This window comes from Rhipicephalus sanguineus, chromosome 4, assembly GCF_013339695.2.
Source record: "Rhipicephalus sanguineus isolate Rsan-2018 chromosome 4, BIME_Rsan_1.4, whole genome shotgun sequence".
Classification (NCBI taxonomy): domain Eukaryota; kingdom Metazoa; phylum Arthropoda; class Arachnida; order Ixodida; family Ixodidae; genus Rhipicephalus; species Rhipicephalus sanguineus.
Window position 1 is genome coordinate 166,412,019 of NC_051179.1, and position 26,701 is coordinate 166,438,719.

General features: G+C 49.5%; 1 protein-coding gene across 1 annotated transcript in view; it reads left to right on the plus strand.

The window, feature by feature from the left end:
• LOC119391817 (fatty acid synthase) overlaps positions 1-26,701 on the plus strand; it is a 168,891-nt gene that overhangs the window by 138,152 nt on the left and 4,038 nt on the right. Inside the window, exons 19-20 of the mRNA XM_037659466.2 lie at positions 7,248-7,491; positions 15,696-15,926. Of these exons, the coding sequence (XP_037515394.1) occupies positions 7,248-7,491; positions 15,696-15,926 (475 nt within the window). The remainder of the gene's footprint in view (positions 1-7,247; positions 7,492-15,695; positions 15,927-26,701) is intronic.

Sequence of the window (26,701 nt, forward strand, 5' to 3'; positions counted from 1 at the left end):
GACGAAGACGGAACGCGAACTACCGAACAGTACGTGTAGGCAGCGTATTCCAGAGGGCCGGCTTCGCAATGCGATGAAGCGACGCACTTAGCAGAGTTCGGGCGGTGATACTGGAGCCGAGAAAAGAGAACTATGCCGAGTATACACGTCGGCTGGTAGAGCATGGGTCAAGTTTCCCCCTAGAGTTACTGTATATGCTACCTTTAAGTAGCAGAGTTGCGCATCCGTCTTCCAATGCCGCTAGCAACCATGCATTGCGGAGAAGCTGCCGCTTGGGCCAATTTTTTTATTTCTCGACGCCGCCGCTGCAGCGAACTGAATTAACACTAGCCATCGACAGCCAATGTTTATCGCCGGTCATCGACACGCCAGACAGGTTAATCGGCGACACAGTAGGCATGTCGCCTGCAAAAACGAAGTGCGACTTCACCGCATAGCTGTGGTTGCTAGCCGGACCTATGCGCTACTCTGCTACCTAAAGGTAGCATATACAGTGACTCTATTTCCCCTTAAACTCTAGCGCTCGCTTCTCCCCTGGCGGAAAGATTCGCGGGTATACATTTCTGCCGCTTCCCTTCAGATGCCGGTAATGTCGCGCTCGCGCAGTATCATGCTCTGCGCGCGAAACATCTTTTGTTTACGATTGGGCCTCTACGGAAGGCTCGTAGTTGCTATTGTGTTGTTAAATCCTATACCGGCAACGTAAACACGAAGGGGTTGATGTCATCAGTGAAATTCCACCGACTCGCAACAAAATGTACGAAGCAGATAGACGACAGGCATGGATTACTGCTGTGCGCCGTACAGTGTGAGTAAACAACTCTTGTTGTATGCGCTAGCTGTGCTCGTCGGCGTCCTGAGGACTTTATTATGTGCACTACACACTGAACAAGATAGCAGCACGACAAAAGCTTCGAGAAAAAAAAAGCATTACACGTTCTTGCACGTGTATAAATTTTCAAGCACAAAGACGCAGCGAACAAGCTGGTATATGAGTAGTGAGTAGGTACTATGTGAGTAGGTATAGCCCGGTCACACGGTGCATTTTCGATTGCGGCCAAGTGAACATTTCTCAACAACGATTAGCTCGCCCTCGCAGATTGCACGATTGAACCATCCCGATTGAAGGACTGGATCGTTATCAAAAGTCACCGTGTGACTGTAATGTCAACCAAACTTGCGAGAAAGTGTGCCCGAAAAATTACACTTGCGAAATTATGATGCCAACGTCGGCATAAGCTACAAAAAAAAAAGACTAACTTATAGCGTATCGCACGCTTGCTTGGGCGAGCGCAGTAAAGTAAAACATCTTCACTGAAAGCTATCGCTGCGTCAGGGCCGCTTGACTATAACGCTTACCATAAAAAGCATTCTTATGCGCATGCAGCCACAAAAATGTACAGTGCAAAATTGACACAAAAACAAAACAGGAATTCCATTATGAATGTAAAAAACAATGTGTGCATACCTCTCACTCCACGTAGTAAACAGCGCCGTCTTTGACTTGTGAAACGCACTTTGCCCTGACGCGGACGATGTCTTCTCCCATTAACTGCTCGGCGGATAATGTGGAGGTATCGGACCTGAAACAGTCTTCCTGCATGCAAAAATTGTTATTGAGGACTTTTGGTTCTCGTTTCGCGGACCTTGGATAGTTTCCCAACTGCGAAAGATGATAAGGTTGCAGCCTTCTGGAGATAACCGAGGTGATGTAGTCGAGTAGCGGTGAGAGGAGCGTGATGACTCGCGTGAGCCCCTGGATGAGCCAGAGTTGGCGTCCGCGGACAGTAGGGCGGCTCTGGTCTTCAAGGTAGTGAGATTCATGACGAAAGGAGCGTGGATGGTGCCTTGGGCGCCTCACAAGTCGATTAAGCCCTTGACAAAGCATTCATGAATACAACAGAGCATGAACGCGGGTCTCTCTCGCAGTAAGAGGGGCCAAGGAGGGCGAGATCGCACGAGTACTGTGCGTGAAGCTTGGGCGTCTCAGTGATGCGTCTTCGAAAACTGGTCCATTCAGTGGCGCGACGAGAGGGCGTTCCTCTAAACGCCCACTGTACTGTCGTACTTTATTTTTGAGTTACTGCCTTCATTAACACATGCAGTGGGGGGGGGGGATGGGCTAACGATATTTATTGTCGATCCCATCACGTAGAGGAAAGTTAACGCCCCCCCCCCCCCGGTTGGGTCGATGAACCCCCCCCCCCCGAAAAAAAATTCTGGCTACGCCCCTGTTAAGCAGATATGTTGTCAAAACCTGCGCTAGATGACTTTATGCTAATTATGGTACTTACCTCTCATGGGGTGGTAGGAAAAAGAAAAAAAATGGGTGGCCACAATGACCAAGATTGATCATTGTGACAATATGTACGAAACGTGACAATATGTAAAGGATGTTCTTTTTTAGATAATACAGATTTTAATTAAAAATGCAGCGATAGTGAGGCCCCTGTCGTCTTCGGAAACGAACCCTACGCCGGGGCGTAAAACATGGCTGAATCCAAAGTTGCATAGAAATGAGTAAATAGCAAGAATTCGTTAATTAACTCTTTCGTTATTAACTTTAGGGCGGTTGATTATATGGACGAGTTGTAGGGCGTTACTATTTATGACACGCCTTAAAACCGGACACTGTCTGGTTAACCTCCCTGTCTTTTTCCTTTTGTATTCCTTCTTTTCTTCCCATTTTCTAAAAATTGCAAAAAAGCACGTAATCTGAGACAATAATCACCAAAATTCAAAACCCGGATGGAGGTGTAGGGAAACTGAGCGCACCGGGTGCGCAAAAAATCTGTCAGCTCTCGCTGCCACCGACGCACCGCCATTTACACAGATTCGCGCGTAGCCGCACGGGCCTTCATGACGGGCTCGGTTTGTCAGGAAGCAGCGCGCGTTCTCTCTGCTGCCAATTGGTCAGACAAAAAGCACATCGTCGGGTTCCCGGCACACGTTGGCCGACACGTACACGAAACCATCCTCAATGCCAACGAATTTGCTCAATCCGGGGCGCGAGGTCTCACATTCCACGTCGGGGAGAACCAATAAGAGGCTGAGGACGTTACTTGGTACTTCAGAAATCCGTTGTTAACATTTAAAGACATCTGCAAACATTACAAGTTGGAGCGGCGGAGGTACCCACTCCCGCACCCACACTTAAACAGGTCTCAATCTATCACTCTACGTCTGTTACAGATGTGGGCATTTGCATCGCCTTTAAAATGTTCTAAATACATGGATGGCATAGAGCGGGGGTGCCCGCGCTGTGGCCACCCCAAACGCACCTTACAACACATGCTGTGGCAATGTCCTGCGTTCCGCGAGAGCAGTGAGTCTCCCTCGACGGAGGTGGACTGGAACTATCTGCTCACAAGCCAACACAAAGGAGACCAGCTTAAGGCCATCCAGAGGGCCCGCGACATGGCTGTGGAGTTAAACCTCCCCGTCCCGTCGGGGGAGTGGCCCACCGGTGTGACCCCCTAAAGGGAGTCGAGCGCCGCCTCCGGATAATAATAAAGTTCTTTGCCTGCCTGTCTGCCTGCTTCATCGCTTTTCTCTTTTGTACTGCAATAGAAAGCGATACAAAAGAGAAAGTGTCCAACCTTGCAGCGGTTTCTCTGGAAAGGGAGTAGAAATTTTTAAAACAGAATTTTTCGATCTGCGTTCGGTCTTCTTCCATTGGCGTGAAACATGCCAGCAACACTGGTTGGTGGACACGATGACGGTTGCACTGCCGGTAAAAATTGAACCGAAAGCACATGTGATTTCTGTAGGATTACTTTATTTTCGCTGAACACAAATGTAATGAATGTAACGGTCTTTTTCAGCGCAGCAGTGGTTAAATGAAGCCTTAATATACGATTACAGAACACTTGTCTTGCTGTAATCGCAGTCTATGCGTTTATTTTAGCACTACTGCCGCTATCCAAGCCAAATGGAGTCATCAAAAAGATACGATAGGGGAACGCCTGCACAGCGCAACACATGTGAGACATCCTAACAACAACACAGTGGCACAGTATGACCAGCGTGGAGGGCCGCATACCATAACGCATGAGATGAAGCAGACAAAATCGAAAACGGCGCCGCAAGCAGCGCCACCGGGCGTCTTTTTGGATGCCTGTAAAAAAAAAGCAAAAATTACTCTCTGACGCAACCGAAAGCTGCCTCAAGTGCGTAAAATACAATTTCAAGTTATACATGTTTGTTTTTAACCAAAATTAGTATACCTGCGAGGATTTTTCGTCCTACCAGTAGATTGAACCACATCGCCGTTGGGTCGCGCTAGCGGTCATTCTTTCACGATTTTCAACATCAAAGTAAAAATCTACTGCCTTTTCTATGGGCCAAAAGCATGCTCGTTGCCGCCGATGTGACGAACGATCTTCTCATTTTCATCACAATGAGAAAATGTTTTTGCGAGCGGTGGACAGTCCCTTTAAACTCGAAAGAAGTTAAACTGGTGCGCTTGTGTGTGAGAAGTAGCGCCGCAGCGGCTGCCGGCTAGTTTTAAACTCTACAATGAAAGTAAAAGTGGAAATTGCGGTTTTCTTGGGCAAAGCGCACAAGAAACGGATAAGCACTACACACCAAATGCAACGAATTAATTTGGGTATATCTGGGACGAATTGCCGTTTTTGCAGACCATATTCCGCTGCGACACGGCTATTCTTTTTTTTTAGGCGCGAAGCTCCTCTTAGTCTAACCTTGTCACGTCTCCGCTGTCCGGCGTAACCACCTTTGCAAACTGCCCACTACTTCATGTTTGCAAACATCCCACTACGATCCATGACCGATCCATTACTTGACCGACCATAAAGCCGTTATAAAGAAGGGGGAACGGAAGTTACCACTTACGATTATAAAATTTCTTGCATAAATATATACAGTGTTTGTCACGTCTTTGGTGATGTACTGGGCTATCGCTTTGATTACTGCTGGGCGAAACCACTGAAGATTTCACGGTGTAACCATGATTGCTTCAGGAGCTTCGCCCAAGCTCTTCAACATTCACCCGTGGATATGCTGCCAATATTTTTCAAAAATTGTCATGTGAGCTTCCGGTCTGACGTGACCAGGCTGACAAATTTCCTGCGCGCCCGGTGCGCTCTGTTTCGGTGTCGCCTCGATCGGGGTCTTGAATTTCGGTGATTAATATATCAAATTACGTACGTTTTCTGGCGATTTTTATAAAACGGGTGCACCATAAATTATCACGCCCTATAACTCTTCCATATGAACAACGGCCCTGAAATTGATACTGAAAAAATTAAGTAATTTTGATTACCACACTTAAATGCAACTTCAAGTGCGGCATAGTTTTCGAATGCGGCGTACAGTTCGTTGGCGAAGACGACAGGGGTCTCATTATCATAGCATGTTTATGTGTTTATTTGACTGTACTCGGCGACAATGCGCAATGCCGGCATTAAAGGCATAGCACGGACTTCCAGTACGAGCGGTGTTCTTTCAGAAATGAGCAGAACAGAACGACCTAGTAGAAGACGCTGGAGAGGGCGACCCATTACACATTTGCAAAGCTTCGCTACAATTACCCCGGGTACGAAAAGGGAACCGCCGGGCGACCTAACAGCTTGTCACATTGAGCGGGTAATGGCAGGCGTTGAGGCGCTCCACGTTGACGATGTCGCGCCCTCGACGGCGCATGTCCGAAGATGGTTCAATGGGTTCAATGTGTTCAATGGGTGGGGACCGAGAGCCATACTAGCGCTCTAGGGATGAACCAGAAGTGGCGTTGTCACCGCGAATGCTGTTTCTGCTGCTCTTGTTCATGCGCTGTAAATGTCTTGGTGAGCTCGCGACACTCTTCAGACAGCCTCGCTGTGGCAGAGATAAACACACACTCAGATGGATCCGGCTTGTATGGAAGGATCGTGTCGAATGTGTGCGACGGGTGCCGTCCGTGTAATAAGACGAACGGTGCAAAACCAGTAACGCTCTGAGGGGCGGTGTTGTTGGCGTAGGTGGCGAAGGGCAGAATGGCATCCTAATTTGTGTGATCGGGGGCGACGTAGATTGAGAGCATGTCGTCGGGCGTACGGGTAAAGCGTTCACTGAGGCCATCCGTCTGCGGGTGGTAAGCAGTAGTTTTCGGTGAACATCATGGCACTCTTCGAGAATGGCTTCGACAACTTCCGACAAAAAGACACGGCCTAGATCGCTGAGCAGCTCTTGGTGTTGACCTTGACGCAACATGAATCGGTGAAGCAGGAAAGCGGCAAAATCGCGCGCTGTAGCGGCTGGGAGGACGGCGGTTTCGGCATATCACGAGAGATGGTCAACAGTGACGATGACCCAGCGGTTACCAGTCTACATTAGAGGAAGTGGTATATACAACTCGATGCCTACTCGCCAAAATGGGCCGTGAAGGCAAGTAATTGAGACCTGCTGGCGACGGGTGCGATAAGGATTTCGGCGTTGACGATGGAGGGAGGAGCGAACGAACATCTGCACGTAGCGGTACACCCCTCGCCAGATATCGTTGTCGAAGGCAGTGGTAAACTTTAGATACCCGGGAGTGCGCACCGTGCGTATAAGAGTGGAACGACTGCCGTATTTCAGCACGTAGACAGTGGCGCATTACTAGTAGCCACTGGCGGCCGTCGGCGTTGTAATCGCGTCGGTGCAATAGGTCGTCGCGAATCGCAAAATAGTGGGCTTGACGACGCAACTCGCGAGTGGATGGTGTTGCCTACGGATCAATGAGCAAGTCTATCAGCGAGGTCATCCATTTATCCTTGCCCTGTTCGGTAGCGATGGTCTGAACGTCTATGGAAGAACGGCAATGGGAAATACTGAACAGTGGACATTGTCGTCAGGGAAGGGGAAGTGCGAGAGGTCGTCGCCGCCAGCATGCCGGCGTCCGTTACAGAACAGCAAGCGGATGTCGTAGTCTTGCAGGCGAAGTGCCCAGCGGGCGATACGGCCCGAGGGATCCTTCAATGACGAGAGCCAGCATAGTGCATGATGATCGGTGATGACATCAAATGGGCGGTTATACAAATAAGGTCGGAAATTTGTAAGGGCCCAGATGATCCCCAGGCACTCTTTTTCCGCGACGGTGTAATTGGTTGTGGCTCTAGTAAGCGTACGACTTGCGTACGCTACGACATATTCGGGGAATATACATTTGTATATATATATATATATATATATATATATATATATATATATATATATATATTCTTTTTGACTCCATAGCATGTGATCATGTGATTCTATACATGCAGGTGCTTCGCGACGCCCTAATTCAGAACCAGACGGTTGAGATGTACGAAGTGGTATGGAAGCCCAAAGCCTACGGAACCCAGCGTCTCGATGAAGTGTCGAGAAAGCTGTGCCCCGACCTCGACCACTTCGTATTCTTCTCCTCTTTTTCTTGCGGTCGTGGCAACGCCGGACAGACCAACTACGGCTACGCCAACTCTGTGGCAGAGCGCGTCTGCGAGCGTCGCTTTGCGGACGGATTCCCTGGTGAGTGTTAAAAGATAGCGCACTTGGCGTTCAGTCTCGTAGCCAAGGGAAACAGGTAATGTTATTGCACAGGCAGGGCCGGCCTTGCGCCATGAAGCGCCTTGAGAGATCCTCGGTCGTGGTTCTTGTGCTTCCCTACTTTTTACGCGTCCAAGTATAACTTACAGGTAAGACTTTAGGCTGTTGTTAATCGTGTCAGTCGCGGTCTGGAACAATCAGTAGCCTTGAGATGAGGTCTTCAGATCACATTAAGAAGCCGAGAGCTTGCTTAGAGTTATGTGTGGTGGCCAGCGATCAATGCTCACCTCGAAAAGCACGTCAAAAGCTGTCAGGAGCAACGTTCCGCACCTGCGCAGCAGCGCTGTTTGTATGGTCATCACCGACACCACCCTAGCAAAGTGTTCACTTCGATTTTGCGGGTCGCATATGCTACAAGCTGTTTCTGGTCGCAGTTGGCGCCTATTCAATATGACCTGAGGTCTTTGCTATGAATGAAACCTCGGCACAGAAAACAATTAAGTGCTAAGAGAATGTTTCGGTAGCTTGCGTGTACTTGACGCGTTCGTAACGGACAACGGCCTGCAAGTGGTTAGCGCCTAATTACAAGTTTTCCTAAAGTGTCGCCAAGTGGTTTATTGGCAGAGAATGCGACAGAACGGGCAGCGGTCAGCAGCTTTCGGCCAAGCGCAGCAACCACGAGCTCATGCCGATGGCGATGCCGCGGAAGCGCAGAGCAATGCCGCCGAGGCCACTCTTCTTCAATGCAATCGCCTTCCAGAGAAAAAGGCGCCATCCTGGCGGCTTAGGGTGGGGACACGACTATTGGGTCGTAGCAGTACGGCTTGAGGCGAGAGACGTTGACAAGTTTGCGGTTTCTGTAGTGTAAATCTGTCGATGGTATAACGGGCTGTACGAGGTAATCGACGGAGGACGTTTGCTGTACAACACGGTATGGTCCGAGGTATTTGGCAACGAGTTTTGCGGAGCAGCCGGGTGCGGCAGCGGGTACCCGAAGCCATATCAAAGAATCCGGAGGAAAAGTTTGTGCCGAATGGTCGCCAGGTTGACGGAACTGCTGCTGTCACTGGCCCTCGGTAGAAGAGGAGCGGGCAAGCTGGCAGCATTCTTCAGCATGTCGGGTAGCTACGGATATGGGAGTACTTTCGGACACATCAGCTTTATATGGCAGAATGGTGTCAACTTTATTGAAGGTTCTCGTCCGTAAGAATGTACCGTGTCTTGGAAAAACGTCACAGTTTCGCTGCAAGGGCGAAACAATGAATGCGATAGCAAGAAACTGAAATATCACACGAAGACTCAGAAGCAGCTCGATGATTCCGGCGCCCCTGAAGCACGAACAAGGAGGCCCCAAAAGAACGCACAGGCATGCACAGGGCAAGCGTGAACAAATAGCTGTCACAGTGGTTACGTCTATGTGCTTGCGCAACGCGCTGCAAGTGTCGACAATGGAGAACTAGACGCTCCTAGATATTTCATCGTCCTTTAAACTGCGGCGCGTGCAGTGACCCCCTGCGTCTTCAGCCACACGGGGGTGTCTGATAGAAGGTGTGCCTGGTTTTCTTTGCTTTTTTTTAGATGCGACGCAGCTTTTGCGCTGGGCTGTGTCCGTAGTTCCATTGGCGACCGTCCGCTTTCTACCACCTGAGCCATCTGAGCTCGAGCTCGCGCCAAGGAGAAGTCTTCTCCCTCTTGTTCTTCGACCGCCTTGATGATGATACGTGCAGATTACTTTAGGGGTCCGGGCTGCCGTATGATATCATAGCTTGGCGTAACGCTGACAAAACAATGTGTGCTGGCACGCGCTGGCAGTTCGGGCCTGTGTAAGGGGCTGGGTAAGACGCTGTGGCCTCCAACCCTTACACTCTCTCAGCAATCATGTGATGGCGTCAGAGAACGAGATTGTGCAGACGCGCGATGAACCTTCGCGTTGTATCCTAGTCAGAATGCGCTGGCACGCGCTAGAGCGTTCGGGCCTGTGCAAGGGGCTGGGTAAGACGCTGTGGCCTCTCCCTTACACTCTCTGAGCAATCACGTGGTGGCTTCGGGGAACGAGATTCTGCAGACGCGCGATAAACCCGCGTGGCGTGCTCCAAGAGTTCGGAATGAGCAACAGCAACTACAGTGAATTCATGGTGCGCTTCACTTCCAAGGATGCGTTAACATCGGGCAAGGTGGCCGTGATGAACGGAACTTTAAGTCAACCCATACACCGCTTCGCATCCCCACATGGTTCCCTTTAGTGGGAGGTGGTGTAATCTTTTTTTTCTCCCACGTCACGAGTGGGTACAGAAAATGGCCACTTTGTTGTGCGCGTATCAAGGGCAGTTTTAGAATTGAAAGAAAATTAGGAGTTCTGCGTCTGCAAGTGTCGACAATGGAGAATGAGACGCTCTTAGACATTTCTTTTCTTTTAAACTGTGGCACTTGGAGAACCCCCTGCGTCTCCAGCTACACGGGGGCGTCAGATGCAAGGTGTGCTCGGTGTTGTTTGTTTTTTTCCACATCATGAGTGGGTACAGAAAAGCGCCATATTGTCGTGCGCGTCTCAAGGGCACTTTTCAAAGTGAAAGAAAATTAGGAGCGTTGCTTACCACCAGCGACACGTGGTGTATGTAAATAGCTCGCCGTTGTTTCGCCGGCGCATGCATGGCGTGTGGTTGAGTTGTCTAAAGCAGCACCGTCACGCGTGGCAAGTAGCTGACTCGGGCCAAGAAATCACCGCCAACTTATCGGCCTACCGCTGCAAGGGAACCGGCGAGTCGCGGCCGCTGCTAGTTTCGTTCCCTCAAAACACGCCTGAGAGCAGCACCGTCGCTGCGCACGAATTCGCTAGTCATGTGTTTTTTTTTGTATTTCGCGGGCTTTCTTGCAGCTTGTAAAAAATGCGATACGTGAGACTTTCTTTATAGCAAATAATGCAATGGGGGATTCTGAAGACGCTCTAGAAGTTTGCAAGTAGCATTTGTTGCCTAAGGTCCATATTTTGCAATTTAGTTGGATAATCCTAATTGAAGAAATAATTAATTACAAGACAAGAAATCGCCTGTAGTGCGCAAGGTGGTTGTAAGCAATGTGCAACTGATTTGACTCGCCTGCCTCTAATATTGTTCTTTAACCCTTGGCTATATTTAGCTGGGACACCCAGCATGCATATATATATATATATATATATATATATATATATATATATATATATATATACATATATCTGTGGTATATTTAGCGTCCGAAAACCACGAAATGATTAAGCTCCGGAAATTTCGACTACCTGGCGTTTTTTAACGTGCACATAAATCTAACCATACGGATACGGGCCTCAACATTTTCGCCTCCGTCGAAAATGCAGCCGCCGCGGCCGGGATTCGATCCCGCGACCTTCCGGCCAGAAATCGTGCCCCATAACCACTAGACCGTGGCGGGGTGTATATAAGCGCAATGGGTCTCCACTTGTGAGCAACTCGGAAAAATAAAAGGCATGAAGCAGCTTTTGGGGATTCTTCGTAAAATGCTTGGTAAAAGCAAAGCACCCTGTCCACTCGAGGTACTTGCACTCTGACATGGCAACGCCGAGCAAGAAGAGAAAATTATAAAAAAAAAATTTTTCCTCATGCCAGCATTAGGGCGCCCTCTCCAATCGAAACGCCGAAGATTGAATTCACAAACCCACACCTGGGCGCTCCTTTCACGTTGGGGGAGCTTCATGCAGCCGTAAAACAGGCAGATGTGATTCTGCACCATGTTCACTGTAGCCCAAGAACTGGAATCGAACGCTGGTGCCCGCTATACCATTTATGCGGATGATATAACCATTTGGACCGAAGCACATGTCTATGGCGGCAACATTCGGGATATGACAAATGAACTTCAAGCTGCTGTGTTTGCACTCGAAGATACCCTTCCAAAATTAGGACTGCCTTTAGCGCCAGAGAAAACTCAACTTGTTTGCGTCAATGGCAGACGTAGTGCTCTTCCAACAGAGCAGACAATAACATTAACTCTAGGACCACATCAAGTAACAGCAACACACGGGCACATTAAAATTTCCGGTATTCCCATCCACATCTGTAATGCGGGACATCTTTGGACCACCGAGCTCAAAAAACAATGGCCAAAGCTACTGAACACAATAAAGCGCATCTCCAATAAATTTGACGGAGCACGCTAATCAGCCTGCGCTAGCATAGTCAGATCAATCGCTATTGGTAAAATCACTTACGGAGGCACTGTCAGATCACTGTAAAAAAAACGACAAAACTGTGCAAGTTCTCCATTGACACATCCTTCGGACTATCGCGGGTCCCCCTAAGTTTACCAATATTCAAAAACTGCAGAACCTAACGCCCATGCCACCCGTCGATGATATTCTCAGAAATGCGCAGACATCTCTATACAACCGTTAACATCTCACCATACAGGGGCAAGAAACCCTGCTTTGGGACACCCGACGTGTCCGTATAGAACCCCGGGACATGGCTTGTGACGATAACACCCTTAACTTTCTCTCCCCTGCCACCCGAAGACATCCACACAACTCCCAATGGGAGCCACTGCGGCTAGAGAGCGGCTTTCTCAGCGACACAATCTGCACGCCACGAATGCCGTATTTACCGACGCCGCTCCCGATGGACAAAGCCTGGCCTTTGCATGGTACAAACCCTCGACCGGTAAGGCCAAGCGCTACATATGTAGAATGGACTACGCGACACGTACACAAGCAGAACTTTTGGCCATTTGGACCGCCCTACAGGATAACATAGCGCCATCAACTATATGCACGCACTCATAGGAAACATTAAAGCATATCGAGAATCCCAGTACAGAAGATGTTGCAGCTTTACGCATCCGCGAAATTCTCCTGCATAAAGAGAAGAATGGCATTGACACAAGATTCGCCTGGACGCCAGGTCACGTGGGGTTCAAGGAGGAGGTAACGAGGTGGCACACAGTCTCGCCACCTCGACTGCTGGAGTTCTACCATATCATCTCCAACTTCTCCTACAAGGATCTCCTGTTCTTGGTTGCCACACCTACACGAATTTGCCACCGAGCTCTAATTCCGAAATGGCACGACTGCGATGCTTCCTCAAGTATATTAAACGAGACTGAAAGATGTCACCCCTCCTGGTATCTTTAAGAACCTCGCCCTCAGCCAATCCCAGGAAATATTTATTAATAAAGTGTTAGCAAACGCAACCACTACCCCTCGTATAATTCATCAATGGCAGACTCTTGCTGACCGGTAGAGGGCCATAGACACCTCCGCCCCCTGCATATGTACATTTGGCACTCTCCATGCATAGCCAACATGGAGCATCTCATTTTACGTTGTCCTGCTCTACATCCTCATCGAAAGAACAACGCCATTTTTATGCATCCCTATTTGGAAGGAGTACAAAAGGACATACTCGAAAACCCTCACCAGAATATCACATTAGCCCACTTCGGAGTTAGTAGCGGCTTGGCGCGCGTGAATTAGTGTGTGCCTAGCAACCCTCCCCCACCCCCAACCTCCTCAGCCTTATAAAAGAATCTATTATCATATATATATATATATATATATATATATATATATATATATATATATATATATATATATATATATATATCAGAAGCCGAGGATGAAGAAGTGGCGCGTGAATGGAATAAAAGTATGGCGTCTGTGCCGCTGGACGTCTCTCATTCATAGCGTCACACAAGTCGACAGGATGAAGACCTGGCAGCCACTTCATCAGCCGCACGTCATCACCGAAGTACTCAACGAGACGCCCTGACCATACACGGACCATGGAAGCACATCCTAGCTGAACACAACGACCAGCATCAAGACGGCATCAACAGACTTTTACATCCCACAGTACGCCGGATCAGCGGAAGATGGGCCCGTAGAGGACTGGTTCGACCTCTTCGAACGCCACGCTACCGCTGCATCATGGTCAGAACGGAACATGGTCGCCAGTTTTAACGACTACGTCACAGGTGAGGCTTTCACATTTTACCTCACACACATCTTTCAAAACAACGAATCTTAGTAAAAAATCAAAGAAGAACTGACCATTCGTTTTAAAGAATACTATGATGACTCGTCAACAGTGCCCTATCAGGAGAAATTTCAACTTGGTCATCACGGTATCCTGCAGTCTTCGCGTCGCAGGTATCTTTGCCAAATGTGGCCTCATATTGCAAAGCCATCGATGATTGCCCCGTCTCATGAACCTTCCGAATATACGGGGCGCATTCAAACGACGAGCATGAATGCAGTTTCCAAGAGACAACGCAAAGTCACACATCAGGGAGAGACATCACGGCCGTTTTCCTACGAGACCGGACCTTCCACCAGCCGTTTCATGTGCGCAAAGATCGCCAACGCCTACCTATTCAATGTACTACAAAAATAACATCAATAGTTAACCACCCAGATTGCTTGATTGCTCGTCTTTCATTCGTGGTCCACCACCTGGTTTTGCGTCCAGGAGATCTACTGCTGCTCCTAACTCTCATCGCACGCTTCATGAGATCGCTACGTACGCTACAGACCAGGTGGAATATCAGGAAAATACCCTGCCGAGCCACTGCCATTCCGTAAGAGGCGAAAATTCAGGAGGATTTAACTCAGCGGTTTCGCAAAGCGACACAAATCCGCAATTGGCCAAGCAAGCCAACACCACAACACCACAACACCACAAGCAAGCCAACACCACATCATGCACCAGCTACCTACTGGACACATCAAATTGCAAAGAAACTCAGACTCAAGTTGCCAAGAGAAGCACACCTCATCAACTCCCGCAGCAACGTCTGCCACAAGCGTCTGTAATTAACGGCGTTGCAGGAGTCCCAGAGCTCACACCAACTTAGACGGAAAAGCATTGCAGCAGCTACCAAGTGCACACTACATGAAGTTGCCAAGAAAATCAGCGTCATGCTCCAAAAGGGATGCCGCCTCAGGAATTACTGCAGCATTATCAGCAAGGCCTACCCAAGCAAATCGACCAAATTAAGCAACAGGCACTCCGGCAAGGACAACTACAAATATCAGAGGTACAATCGGAAAGACGTTTGAAAGCGAGCCAACTGAAGTGAAGACAAACTGGAGATGCCTCGCCCAAGACAAAGAAGCCATCAAATTCAAGACAACTTCGTCGAAAGGAACGTCGTCAGAGACGACTTCAATGTCAGGTATCAAGACTGTGCCTACTAATCCACCATCTGAGGCAACATTGCAGCAAACGACAAAACCGGCACAAAAACAAACGCTTTTCTTCTGAAAGAACACAGTCATCGACCCATCAGCCTCATTCAACGGATAGAATAAGTAGAAGCACCGCATGTGTAACGGTCACGACAAGCCGACGCCCACGACATCCGAGCCGCCGGTGCTCTAAAGTGTTCCAATACGATTCATCCGGGACGTGTCTAACAACTGTGTTGTCATCAGTGTCCATGTGCAAGGCATGCTTGTGTCCTCCAGAACGCAATAGCCAGCCTCGCCCATCAGAGCTCTTCTCGACATCAGCGGACTGCTGCGCTCTCCCCTGAAGTTTTTTGCAAGTTTACAGAACTCCATTGGGACATGGAACGATTTGTCTATTTTAACACACACACACACACACACACATATATATATATATATATATATATATATAAATATATATATATATATATATATATATATATATATATATATATATATATATATATATATATATATATATAGTATGAGAGGTGGCACTTCAACAAATCATTGATTACGTCGTCGTTTCGGTCAAAGGCTGTCCGTCTTGCCAAAGGTCAAGCTCTGACGGAAACGTCGACGTCATAAATGACGTTCTCTTTAAGTGCCACCTTTCATATTTGTACTTATACGGCAACCAAAGGCAACCACTCACTCAACTATATATGTATCACAGCACAATCAATACGTCCTGAGAACATATTTTCAAACCTTTTCGAATTGAAACATTTAAAAGTTAGTGGCTGAACTTGCCAGAGGGTTGTCCTGCTCAGTTTACAAGGCTTGTGACGCGCGTCGCAATTACGTTGTGCGTACGCACTGTTCACTGAAACGGCTCGGCTGTCTCTAGAAATATACTGTAACAGCTTTCTAACTTTAAGGTTTGGATTGCGCCAAATGAAATATCATCGCACGAACTGTAGCGTATAATTCTTTTTTGCCAATCTCTTAGGTCTTGCCATTCAATGGGGCCCCATTGGTGATGTTGGGGCAATGAGCGAGAGTGATGTTCGAACGCCCTGTGGAACCGTGCCACAAAGGATCAGATGCTGCCTCGAGGTGCTGGATGTTCTACTCTGTCAGAGCTGCCCTGTTGTCTCGAGCTTCGTAAAGGGTGATCCGAGCAGAGAACACGAGGACAAGAACAAGCGCACCCTCTTGCAATCAGTTACAAACATCCTCGGTAAGTGCAGTCTAAACTTACGTCTAGTTTATAGGGTTGCTTTTATTGAAATATGGCTGGTACTCGTTCTAAACAGACGGTAACGCTCTCTGCGGGTAATTCACTCGCCGCGACTCCACAGCGCACTGTGTGTATACGTTGGCAATCTGCTCTACGCCCTCCGGCGCACACTAGCGCCCGTTGTCTTTCAAATGCGTTGTTCTCCACAGCAAATGGACATGACCGAAGACCCTGTGTCACTGTCCAGTGTCCACTGTTCTGGTCTTTAAAAAGAAGTGAAAGACAACTTTCATTGTCGTTGTTCCTGTATACGGCAACCATGCAAACTGCATGGCTGCCGTATACAGCATGGCTGTTGGTTTGTGCATTTTAACGTGCCAAAGCGACTCAGGCTATGAGAGACGTCGTAGTGGAGAGGTCCAGATAATTTCGACCACCTGTGGTTCTTCAACGAGCACTGAAGTCGCACAGCACACGGGCCTCTAGGGTTTCGCATTCCCCGAAATGCGATCGGGTAGGCGAAATCGAGCCCGGGATTGAGGCAGGGACATTCGCGTCAGCGGCCGAGCGCCGTAACCATTCTACCACCGCGGTGGCGAGTGTGGTCTTAATTTAATGCCGCCAAAAAAGACCAAGCAGCAGCATGCATTTTGCCTCAGAAAAAAAAAACGAAAAAGGATCGGTTGTTTAGGAAGGAATTAGCCTTACAAACTAACGAAACGCACTTCGCCCTAAAGTAAATATTCATTATTTCGCGTAATTTTTATAAGTAAATAACTAATTTAGCGCAGAATAAAAAGTACCCTAATGAGCGGCACATGTTTGTCATTCAGTTGCGGTTCGAGCAACTGAATCCAGGATTAAGCGTAATTCGAACGCAGGCCCTCTCCGTGGCAGTCGAGCATTAGACCTGCGCTGGTCCTTCGAATTCCGTCGTAAAAAGACCCTATACGGGCTTCATGTCGGGCAAGGAATAGCGCAAGGCCCATAGCCAGAGGGGGGGCGAGGGGCCCGGGCTTCTCCCTCGCCCGAAAGTTTGGTGAAGTAGGTGTTTTAACCAAAAATAAAGAATAAAATAAGTGTTTTTTTTTCAAATAGTCAAGGTTTTCAGCAAGTGCCCCCCCTCCCCCCGAAAAAAATGCTACGGGCCTGAACAGCGTTAAGACTGTAACATAGCGTGGTAGATGGATTCCCACCCATTACAGCGGCTCAGCCATAATTCTTCGTCTTCGGCCACAGCATCATCAAAGTGCACATAACGCCTTACAGATGTATAGCGGATACTTCGCTTCTCTATCAGAATGATGAATACTCGCATAGTAGGTATTTGCCTACTTCCCCAATTATAGCTGTTTATGACGTAGTGGGTACCTTGCCACTGTAGTCGTAGTCATCCCAGGAGAATATACAACATGCTCTGGATAGGCCACTCCTCCAGCTTTCGCTGTGACTGTATGGCGTATGGACCCCTTTTCTTTTTTATTCCTTGGTTCTAGTTACGTGAAACACCCTGCATATAATACAGGGTGTTTCATGAAATGTGTCCGAAAATCATCAAAAATAGGGGAAATGGAATATTTGCTCGCTGTCTTCCTAATAGCTTTTTCTGTGGTGGGACACACATGAGGATGACTAGACAGCAATTACGGCAGTAATTAAAACCAGAGCATGGCTGATACCCCTTTCATAGGAATCGGTACAACACGAAAGTGAAACGTGTCTTCACAGGGGTAGTTGAGCGTTTGCTGTGCATTGTTTCGTCAAAAGGGCGAAAGAATGAATGCTATAGCAAAAAATTGTAATGTCACGCGAAGAACGGCTAGCAGCTCGAAACTTACAGCGCGCTCTCAAGCAGAAAGGACGCACGAAAAGGACATGCATAGGACGAGCGCGAACTAGCAACTGTCGCAATTGTTACTTCTTTGTGTGTGAGCAGCGCGCTCCTTTCAGGAACGCTGCCGCTGCAGCGAGCGAAGTGACCTTCGCGCTCTGTGTAATGTCAAAGGAAACTTGCGGTGAAAGCACAAGACGTACAACCCGTCCCCATCAGGAGATAGGCCCGCACGCACGAGAGACACTCTCTTTATAGACGCGCTCGCATCGCAACCCGCGGGGCGATCGCCTTTAAAGCGCACCCTCCGTCCCCGTCGCGCCGTCTCGCTAGTGATAACAAGAACACGCAGAAGGCACCGAGCTCTGAGTACAGCCAACGGTAAATAGTGTATGTTAATAGATCGCCGTTAATAAGCTGAAGAACGTACGCTGTGTGGCCGAGTGGTTTCGCGCCTTGTGCTGCGGAGTCTAGGGTCGTAGGTTGGACTCCCCGCAACGGATTTTTTTCTTCTAGTTTCTTTCTGTGCCATCTCTGAGTGTATATCTTACAACACGATATCCGTGACCGATATACGTCAGTGGAGCCGTGGCGGACCCCGGCATAAAACACTTTCGTATTAGAAACATGCCTCATCCCTCTGTTATAGGAATAGCACGAAAATGAAAAGTGTCTTCACAGACGTAGTTGAGCGTTTGTTGTGCATTGTTTCGAAGCAAGGGCGAAGGCGTGAATGCTAGAACAACAAATTCTAATGCCACATGAAGAAAGGCAAGCAGCTCGAAACTCGCAACGCACTGCTCAAGCAGAAATGAGGGACGGAAAGAACTACACAGGATGATGGCGAATTAACAACTCTCACACCTCGACAGTTAAGGCGCGCTGCTCAAACAGAAAGGACGACGCGCGAAACGAACGCCCAAGTGTACACAGGATGAGCGGGAACTGTCACAGGTGTACCTTATTTGCGTGTGAGCAGCGCACTCCTTTAGCAAAAGCGGCCGCTGCAGTGAGCGAAGTGACATTCGTGATCTCTGTAACTTAGCGCAAGCTTGCGGTGAGAGCAGAAGACGTAAAAGCCACCCCCCCCCCCCCCCATCACGATATAGACGCGCGCGCACGAGCGCCCACGCCCTGTGGAGGCGCGCGCGCTTCGCAACGCGCGGAGGGACGACCTTGAAACCCTTTTGCGCCATCTCGGAACGCGCGGGGCGCGCCATTCAAGCCCTTCGCGCCATCTCGCTAGTGATAACGAAAACACGCTGCTGTGCCACCGACATCTGAGTACAGGCAACGACAAATGGTTTATATAAATAGCTCGCCGTTAGTACGCTGGGAAGGTGCCGTCTGCGGCCGAGTCGGCTTGCGCCGCGCGCTGCGGGGCGAGGGGTCGTAGGTTCGACTCCCAGCGACGAAACTCATTCTTGTTTTTTCTTTGCCATTCTGTTAGTGTATGTTTTACAACGTCATATCCGTGACGGAAACACGTCAGTGGAGCAGTGGTGGACCCCGGCATAAAACACTTTCGTGTGAAAATACGTTAGCTTTTTTATTGGTCGAGAAAGGAGGTCGGGTCAAAAGGGAAAATTGCTGTCCTTCCTGCGAAGAGGTCATTGTCGCTTCGAGATTTTGAAAAATCGGCGTCTGGTAATTATTGCGGAGCCATGAAATTCAACCAAATTCACCGAAACCGAAGCTCCGATGAGCGCAACTAGAAGGTGACTAGAGTGACGGCACTGTTCACGACTGCGGTTGCAGTGGTGTTCGTTGTGCATTTGTTAACGTATACTTGTGTTGCACACATGTGTTATGGGTACGCATGTGTTAACGTATATTTGTATACGTGCGCTATACGGGCTCTGATTGTAAACGAAACCCGTACAACACGAAGCGAAGTCAATTGATGATCGGTGCAACGACGCTCGCTCATTCTGTACGTCTCAGAAGAGTTAGATAGTCGCGGTCTTCCATGTTTCTGTTTTCGTTTCGCCGGCTAATCCATCAGACTTTATTATTGGCTAATAATTGCCTTCGGCTGATTTTGCGAAATCTGAAAGTGGCAACAGGCTCTTCCCAGGAAGGGCTGCAATTTTTCCTCTTGACCCGATCAATTGTCTCCATAAATTAAAACGTAGACAACGTAATTACTTTATGCACCAGCATCTTTCATTCCTCTACTCATCTTAAGATCCCCGCCGCCACAGAAAAGTAATTATGGAGGCACCGTGAAAATATCATTTTCCTCAATTTTTGAGAATTTTCGGACACATTTCTTGAAACACGCTTTATATAGAGCGTCTTTTTTTGGAAAATACAGATATTTCTTCATAAATGCTACCGCACTTCTCGTCTACGCACATGAACTTTACTTCGATGGGGAAAGATATTGCCACTGCATCAGCTGCATTGAAAATACTAATTATTATAAACTTCCTAATTAACTATCATTATCAACTTGAGGTCGGTTGTCTTTATAGAAAAGAGGTAGGCCGTCATAACGTATTTTTAGCCCAATTTTTATGAACAACAAAACGCTCGTAATTTTCACTTTTCCTCATCGAATTAAAAAGTCCCTATCTAAGCAATATCGAAACCAAAAGTGCCCGGGAGCTCATATAAGGCGACCGCTCTGTTGCGTCAGATTGAAACGACTGCGGACAAAGAAGTTACGAAATTTCATTTGGGTCGCATTGCATTGCAAACTGGTCAATGACAAGTTGGTAAATGGCAAGATCGTATGACATGCACAATTGCACTGCTTATTTTTCGCGCGTGATGCGCATTGCTTTGTCCCTTTATCGTGGGGTAGGCAATGGATCACTGTGAGAATTCGTAATATTAGCGAAGGAACCATTGTAGAAATCGGCAACATTTTTCCCTAAAGAGCATGAGTGTGACGATGTGCTGAGAAAAGCCTTGCTTTGGCATTGACGCGATTAACGTGCTCTCAGAAACTACGATTCCGTCGACAAGAACGTCGCAGTGAATCAGAACGTATACCAGCATGCCAGTGAACTCACACATGCTTGGAAAAGACCGCATTATTTGTCTAATATTCGGAGGGGACAGGTGTCGTCCTCGGGACCCAAAATATATAGTCTGATACAACTGGGGAAGTCAGGAAAGGCCCGTCCAGAAGGCCCCAGCGCGGCAGCCAATCGCCTCCGCTACTAAAGAAATAGTTCCGCTCATGCACTAGGCAATGTACTCCGAAGGGGGGATCAGCTGCAATCCGTGTCATGGCGTCAGTCTAGAGTGCGCGCCCACTTGTGCAGGCTCGTGTGCATCCGCCTTTGAGGAGGAAATGCCGCAGACTTGTAAAACTGTTTCCGACTGTTGATGTGCAAGGCCAACTCCTTTACTGTGGTTCCAAAAAATCTAATGTTAGATAACACTGTGTGTCGCGTGTAGTTGCTGGCGCAGACGCCAACAATATCCTCTATTCTTATGCGGGTCTCTGTTATTCTTGTTCTATTTTAATTTCTCATGTGCAGTGAGCCAACTTGACTAACTAGACGTTTTCAGCCTCCTTCGTCCGAGTTGTTGAGCACGCACTGTGTTCGGTGATTAGCAGATGCACACTGCGCCTCTCCTTCACTGCTTACTTCAGTGTGATGTGAATAACAGCCGAGTGCAGCAACCTTCGACATTCTCCACTATAGAGTAGATGCCAGTGCTTAAAACTGCTCATTTTAGAGGCTGACGTAAACTAGGATGTGAACCCGTAGCTTCTGCTGCACATGCGTCACCCCGCAACACACCCTGTTCAGACAACAGGCGTAATCCTATAGAATGTATGAAAAACTTTATTGGTGCAAAGAAATTCTCCCGGCGAAGGTGGAGCCCTCAGTCCAGGGCCCCTGTGGCCTTTGCTATCTTGCCAGCTCTGTCGAGCAGCTTGAGCTCCTATAGAATAATGCCTGGCCAAACACATAACAGAATTGTACCAACTGTGATGAAGAAGAAGTGCACCCTGAAGAGCTAGACAGTCGGATCGTCAGCGCTAAGCAGAAAGTGCTCGTGCTGAACGTTGTTACTCTTCGCGCTGGCTAGACCTACTGTCTGATATTAAAGTTTCTCTTGCCGAGGCCGTGTCTCACCTCTTTATTATAATTGGTGGAGGTTGCTAGCTCTCCTAGACATCCTGGAGTTGCGCAGCCGGACTCTACCTGCCGCCATGACCACCGAATCCAACACAAGCCCGCCGCTTCCTGCCCCCGAGGCCACCGCATGCTCCGGCGCGGTCCGTCAGCGGGACCCTCCAATATTCAGCGGCACTGATGACCACGACGTCGACGACTGGCTATCTACCTATGAACTCGTGAGTGTCCTTAACAAATGGGACGACACCATGAAACTGGCCACCGTCAGCATTTACCTAACCGGCATTGCTCACTTGTGGCTTCGGAACCACCAAACCGACGTTCCGACCTGGGCAGCGTTCAAGACTAAGTTCAGCGAAGTCTTCGGCCGTCCTGTTGTTCGAAAACTTCGCGCGGAACAGCGCCTACAGTCGCGATCTCAACAACCTGGCGAGAACTTCACCAGTTATATTCAGGATGTAATCGACCTATGCAAACGCGTCGATAACACCATGGCCGAGGCGGACAGAATCAAGCATATCTTGAAGGGAATCGACGAGGACGCATTCCAGATGCTGATTTCTAAAAGCCCGGGTACTGTCGCCCAAGTTACTGAGCTGTGCCAAAGCTAGGACGAGCTCCGACGTCAACGCCTCGTCACCCGCCGCCCTGTCCCGCACCAAGAATCGTTGTCCGGCTTAACTCCCTCGCCAGATCCCGTCCTTCTCTCGCAGATCGAAGCTTTTGTGCGCGAAGAAGTTGCTCGCCAGCTCTCGCTCATCCCCAGCCTGCCAGAACGAAGTACGTCGCTCAGTCCCTCTCTACAGCACATCATACAAGATCAAGTGTCTGAGGTCCTTCCACCAGAGCTGGCACCACCAGTCACCGCTCCATTGACGTACGCCGAAGCAGCAGCACGACCACGACCACCGACGTTGCGCGCGCCGCCTCCGTTGTCTACTCCTCCTTACGTCACTACGCCGCCCCGACCTCCAGTTCATCGAGTGGCCAATCCCTGGCGCACAGCTGACAACCGGCCAATCTGCTTTTAGTGCGGCCTACCCGGACACGTCGCACGCCTGTGCCGCCGCCGACCACCACATTTACGTGACGACCTAAGCGCATCTGAGTACGGCCACACGTTCCCCTACGCTTCAGACCGCGAGTTGCAACTTCCGCGACCAAGCCTTCGACCAGCTCCTGACCACCGTTCTCCTTCTCCCCGTCGTCGCTCGCTCTCTCCGATGCGTCGACGTCCATCTGCACCCGACACGGAAAACTAAATGGCGCAGTTCCCGGGGCAAGAACTGCGTTATCGTCGCAAAGTACAAGCCCTCTTCTTTCGCCGCCAAATGTTATTAATGCCGTTCTTGAGGGTGTATCTGTTCTTGCTCTCATCGATACGGGTGCCGCAGTCTCTGTCATTACCGAAAAACTGTGCCGCTCAATCCGAAAAGTGACGACCCCCTTCTTTGGTCCGTTTCTTCACACTGCCACAGCGCAGCCCGTCCAGCCTGTGGCGGCGTGCACTGCCAGACTCCTCATTCAAGGAGTGCCCTACACAGTCGAGTTCGTCGTACTTCCGCACTGCTCTCACGAGATTACTTTAGGTTGGGATTTTCTGTCTCGTCACCAAGCCGTCATTGATTGCGCCCGTGCAGAAGTCGCCTTCTCATCACTTGACGATGCTCTACCTGCCGACGGTCCTCTTTCCTGCAGGAAGGTGATTATCACTAGCGACACCGAGATCCCTCCGCACAATACTGTCTTGTCCCCTGTATCATGTTCTGCTGCCTCCGACGCTACCGCCCTCTTCACGCCTTCCGCTACATTTGTTCATCGCCACCTCTCAGCACTCCCAACCGCTCTTCTTACCCTTCAAGGTGGTGCGACCGACGTACCTCTGGGCAATCCATTCCCATTCCCGATTACCTTGCTTCGCGGTGAATGTATCGGCACAATGGAACCTTGCGAAACCATCACTCCGTTGGCCGTTCCTGATGGTTCTTCAGAGGTCAACGCCCTCTTCTGTAGTCCCCTGAATGGCACATCCGCTGGCGACATTTTCAACCATGTAATCGACGACGGTCTCAACTCGCAGCAACGCCGTGACCTTGTAAGCCTCCTTGACGAATTTCGCCCAGCTTTCGACAACCAGAGCACTTGTCTAGGCCGAACATCGACTGTATGCCACCAGATCGACACAGGTAGTCACCCACCACTACGGCAGCGACCATACCGTGTATCGTCGACTGAACGCCGCGTCATTGATGAACAAGTAGGTGACATGCTCAAGCGCGGCGTCGTTCAACGCTCTAATAGCCCGTGGGCATCACCAGTTGTTTTAGTTAAAAAGAAGGATGGCACGATACGCTTTTGCGTAGATTATCGTCTTCTCAATAAGATAACGCGAAAGGATGTTTATCCCTTGCCCCGGATCGACGACGCTCTAGACAGCTTACAAGGTGCAGAGTTCTTTTCCTCCCTCGATTTACGCTCTGGCTATTGGCAAGTGCCTATGGATACCGATGATAGACCAAAAACTGCATTTATCACATTGGATGGCTTATACGAATTTAATGTGATGTCAATCGGCCTTTGTAATGCGCCCGCGACATTTGAGCGCATGATGGACACTATTCTACGAGGTCTCAAATGGAACACATGCTTGTGCTACTTGGATGATGTAGTGGTATTTGCGCCAGACTTCCCCACGCACCTTCGTCGCTTGGAGCAGGTTTTACGATGCGTCGCTGAAGCTGGCTGTGGCAGGGCGCCTCGCCTACTGTAACACGCACGCGCCGCGTAGTGTAAACGACGGACAGCCCAGCGCGCCCTCCCGGTGCGCGGATCGGTTTACACCTCGAGAGCAGGCGCGTCCGGGCGCCTCTGAAATAAACGCTTTTTTACCAGCAAGCCCTGTGGAGAGTCGCTTTCTTTCGTGCTCCTCGAGCACACGACATGGTGTCAGAAGTGGGATCCTACTGCCGTCTCTTCTAGCCTCTGCTCTCGTCGTCCTCAACGGTCTCCAACGACCACGATGACGGACTCGGCTACGGCGGCTACGAACGCCGCGACAGGCTTCTCTTTAAAGCCTCCTCAGCCATTTACGTTTGATCAAGCCTCCGAGTGGCCTGCATGGATCCTCGAGTTCGACGACTGCCGCTTTGCATCGGGTCTCGTCCATCAAGAGCGTGAAATGCAGGTGTGAACTCTGCTCTACGTAATGGGTCGCCAAGCGAGACAGATTTTCAACACGTTCTCGCTCTCCACGGAAGACAGCAAAAACTTTGACCTTGTCAAGGCGAAGTTTGACTCGCACTTCGTCCAAGCGAGAAACGTCGTGTACGAGTCAGCGTGCTTCAGTCGGCGGAAACAAGAGCCCTCCGAGACCGTCGACCAATACGTCACCGCCCTATACAACATGGCAGGCATCTGCGACTACGGTGACTTGCGGGATCGCCTCATCCGCGACCGCTTCGTACTGGGACTGCGCGACAAGAAGCTCTGCGAAGCCCTACAGATGGACGCTAAGCTCACACTCGCCATGGCGCTCGCTAAGGCACGCCAAAAAGAGTCCGTGCACAAGAAGCAGCAGCAGCTCCTTCAGGCCTCCGGGGAACCGTCCTCTTTCAAGTCAGAATACACCGGTCTCGACGCCGTCTCCCACAATCATCGCAGCAAAGGCAAGAACCTGCCGCGACCGCATAACGACGCCATGAAATCAAATAGTCATTCGTGCGGCTACTGCGGTGGAGCGCCTCTTTCTCGTTTTCTGTGCCCAGCAAAGACTGAGAAGTGCTCAAAGTGCAACACAAGGGGACATTTCGCTCGTGTTTGTAGAAAAGTTCCGTCAAGAGACATCTCAACGCTCGAGCAAGGAACCTCAGCGATGTTTCTTGGGGCGGTAAACCAACCAGCCGACGCTCAGCACGACTCAAGGCTTGTCGAAGTCGACCTGAACGGCTATTCACTGATCGCAAAGATCGACACCAGTGCCCAAGTTTCTGTTGTCCCGGCTACGTTTACTGGAATTCCTGAACATCTCCAGCCAGCAAGCGAAACCCTCTCAGGACCGAGCGGCAGGGCACTTCAGGTCGTCGGCAAATTTCACGCAACGATCACGTGGAGGTCGCGAAGGTCGAACCAAGTCGTCTACGTTGTGCAGCAGCTGAAACGTCTACTCCTTGGTTTACCTGCCATCGAAAGCTTGGGACTCGTCAAGTTTCTGTGTGCCACGGAACGCGTTGAGGAACGATATCCCGAACTTTTCAACGGTCTGGGTCTGCTGCCGGGTGCTTACACAATTCGCCTCCATCCCGCGGCTGTGCCGTATTCCGTTACCGTGGCAAGGCGCATTCCTGTGCCCCTACGGAAAGCAGTCGAGCAGGAGATTATCAGCATGCAACAACAAGGAGTGATCCGCCCTGTAGAAGGCCCTACGGACTGGTGCGCCGGAATTGTTCCGGTAGTGAAACCCTCAGGAGGCGTCCGAATATGCGTGGACTTCACCCGCCTCAACTCTTCAGTCCTCAGGGAAAGATTTCCCCTCCCGTCAGTGGAACAGACGCTCGCTTTGTTAGGTGAGGCGACCGTTTTCTCAAGACTAGATGCAAATTCGGGCTTTCACCAAATCCCTCTTTCTCCGGCATGCCAAGATCTGACAACATTCATTACGCCAGTTGGATGCTTTTGTTTCACGAGACTTCCATTCGGCATAACGTCAGCACCGGAGTATTTCCAAAAACGCATGTCCGAAATCCTGAGTGGACTAACAGGAGTCGTCAATCTCATGGACGACATTCTCGTCTTTGGCCGCGATGAAGCCGAGCACGACGGAAACCTTGACACGACTCTCAAGA